Source organism: Gavialis gangeticus, unplaced genomic scaffold (genome assembly GCF_001723915.1).
Source record: "Gavialis gangeticus isolate Ggan-Ray unplaced genomic scaffold, GavGan_comp1, whole genome shotgun sequence".
In the NCBI taxonomy this organism is placed as follows: domain Eukaryota; kingdom Metazoa; phylum Chordata; order Crocodylia; family Gavialidae; genus Gavialis; species Gavialis gangeticus.
The window spans coordinates 25,913,965-25,916,692 of record NW_017728997.1 but is presented as its reverse complement, the minus strand read 5'-3'; the positions used below and the strand labels follow the sequence as shown (position 1 = coordinate 25,916,692).

Below are 2,728 nucleotides of genomic sequence, written 5' to 3'. Positions count from 1 at the left end.
CCCCCTCCTCCAGCCCCCCCAACCCCTTACTCACCATCACCAGAGCCCTGGCGCTGAACATGCGGCCTGGCCGGCTGTACGTTTCAGCACCAGGGCAAGGGGCCAACCATGGAGATGCTCTGGCAGCCAGAGCATCTCCCTGGAAGACCCAGCCTCCAGTTGCCTCAGGGCACACTCCAGGACTGTGCCCTGCCCCATTTTTTTTTTGTTTTGGGTTTTTTTGGTCTAATTTTCTCCCTGTGCTGCAAACGTGCAGTGCGGGGAACATTTTTTTGTTTCCACACGTGCCTCTTGCCCTGCCTCAAAAGGGTTTGAGACAGGGCAAGAGGCACGCGCGTGCTCATCTGGATGTGCCCCACAGGTTTAAGTGACATGGGTTTGAATGAGTGAGTGCATGAGTGTGTTTATGTGTTAAGGTAACCAGTGTCCCTCATACCTCAAAGTTTGCATTTATAATTTTATTGGTAACGTCACATCCCGTCCAATAAGCTAAGATTTATGATGATCCTGAGAGTTGGTCCTTTGTACCCAACATCCACCATAAGTGCTACTTAAATCTAAACACTTCCTTTATTCCCAACCTTACCCCAGAAGAGTTATGACCCTGTAAAGAAAAAAAAAGGATCAAGAAATTTCACCATCTTTGCTATACAATTTTGTACGGACAATGCTTAAATACTATAGTGAGTATTGCACTGGATAGCAATGCAGAACTCTAGACAGAACCTCTTAAAACCTCTCAGCTATATCAAAGTAAACTGATGTTTTAATTTCAAGCTTGAATACCACTTATTTATTGAACTGAATTTAACTCACACTATCTGATGAAGCATCTTTTGCTGTTCCTTAAATCTTCTGTGTTTCAGTAGCTTGTTGTGTGTTGGTGAAACATCAGCTGTGATTGCTGTAGGAAAGACGATCGGTGGCAACCGCATGCTCCAACTCTCTTTTTCAGTAGGTGTTGTTGATCTATTTGAAAGCTCCATCTAAAACCATAATAAAACAAGATATTAAAATATATCTTCCCAAAAACAGATAGAATAGTTCACAGACTAAATTGTACTTGCAGCAGAATGTGTTACTTGCAATAATTTCCATAATCCAAGCGCCAGAGCATTCACACTTCTGTAAGAGAAAAGTCTATATTTTCTAAAAAAAGAAAAGTCTATATTTAAACTTCAAAGTAAACTGAGATAATTAGGGCTCTCTTCTTTCATTGGCACATACAAAAGCAAGCAACTAGATCTGGTATGTGTGGCTCTGAAAGCTGTAAGATGAACTTTACTTATGTTGTTCTTTTTGTTTTGGTAGATCTGCATGGCTAGGGACAGACATTCAAAAAGCCTGAGCCAAAATTAATTCAGTCTTTGGAGGTTAGTCTAACCTGCAACGCTTGAGCCAATTTTGAGACATTCCCTTTTCATTCTAGAAACGCAGACAAATGCCTGCAGTGGCTCAGGCTAAAAGCCGAAAGTGCGGGGAATGGGATGCTACAACAGCCATCCCATCCCTTCCACAATGCTGTGCTGAGGGGGGCATGGCCAGGCCCCAGCAGGATGCTCTGATTAGGGAGGGGTTCCCTGCCACTGTCTATTGATAACAGAGCACTTAGCTACACAGCATGGAGTTACACAGGAAGTTATCAGCCCATCAGACAAAACAAAGCTTCTCTCATTAGCTCAACCTCTTATTAAACAACTTTTTCCAAGCAAGGAATGGAGGGGCATTACCAGCTACCTGTTGATTAGCTTTAAACAGGCCTAAGTGGACACTGTTCTGTCTGCCTTTGTCCTGTCTCCCACAGCACATACCGTAGCCAGCATGTGGTATGCTAGCTAATGCTGAGAGGTGTCTGTGTAAGGCAGAGGGGAAGGGAGGAATCCCTGCTTGAGCAGGAAGTGGTGAGGGGGACAGCAGAAGCAGGAGGAAACCAGGCAGACCCCACTGTACCTGCAGTCTGTCAGAGCTGCAGCCAGGGAGCAGAGAGGTAGGGCCAGTGCTGCCAGGCTGGAGTAGAGAGCAGACCCCTGCCCAGGGTTGCAAAGCATCTGGAATGCTGGAGGACTCTGAATTAACTTAAACCAGCAAGGGGTCTGGGACAGACATTGCATAAACCGGTTTGACCTAAATCAGTTATGTCTGATACTATATTCAAACAGGTTTATTGCAAAACAGTTTCAGGCATTTTCAGCCTAATTTATGTGCACTGAACCTCTGTTCTCTTACAGCTTAAAACCAGTTTATGTGTAATGACTGTCCCTAGCCTATATGAAAACTGGGTTGTAGACAAGTTTCCAGATCAGTACTGCTGGTAAATATGGTAAAGTTTCCCTTCAGGATTATACTAACCTGCCTATCTTTTGGCTTTTGCTGCAGGTGAAGGCTTTTCATTCAGTTGTCTTGCATTCCAGCCTCTCAATTATAACTCTGCCTTTACTTAATGGACTAGCAAATTGCCCATCAAGAAGGAAGTGGGGTGGGGGGGAGATACGGAGCGAGAGGGGATGGAGGGAAGCTTGCTAACCTTAACTGTAACCCTAACCCCCACCCCCCCATGCCGCCACCGCTTCCCAAGAGCAAGGGAGGGGAGGGGGAAGGTTGCCCCACCATCCCCCTCTGCTAGTACCCCACGCTGCCGCCACCTCCAAGGAGCAGCCACCTCCCCTTTATGCCTGCAGTCACAGTGGCACTCCAATGCCTCCAGGGAGCAGGTCCATAGGTGGCGGTA

At 46.0% G+C, this 2,728-nt stretch overlaps 1 protein-coding gene across 1 annotated transcript in view; it reads right to left on the bottom strand.

The window, feature by feature from the left end:
• The window catches only part of DNAH12 (dynein axonemal heavy chain 12), a 208,952-nt gene that overhangs the window by 205,434 nt on the left and 790 nt on the right, over window positions 1-2,728 (bottom strand). The window contains exon 2 of the mRNA XM_019504991.1: window positions 817-986. Within this exon, the coding sequence (XP_019360536.1) occupies window positions 817-986 (170 nt within the window). The remainder of the gene's footprint in view (window positions 1-816; window positions 987-2,728) is intronic.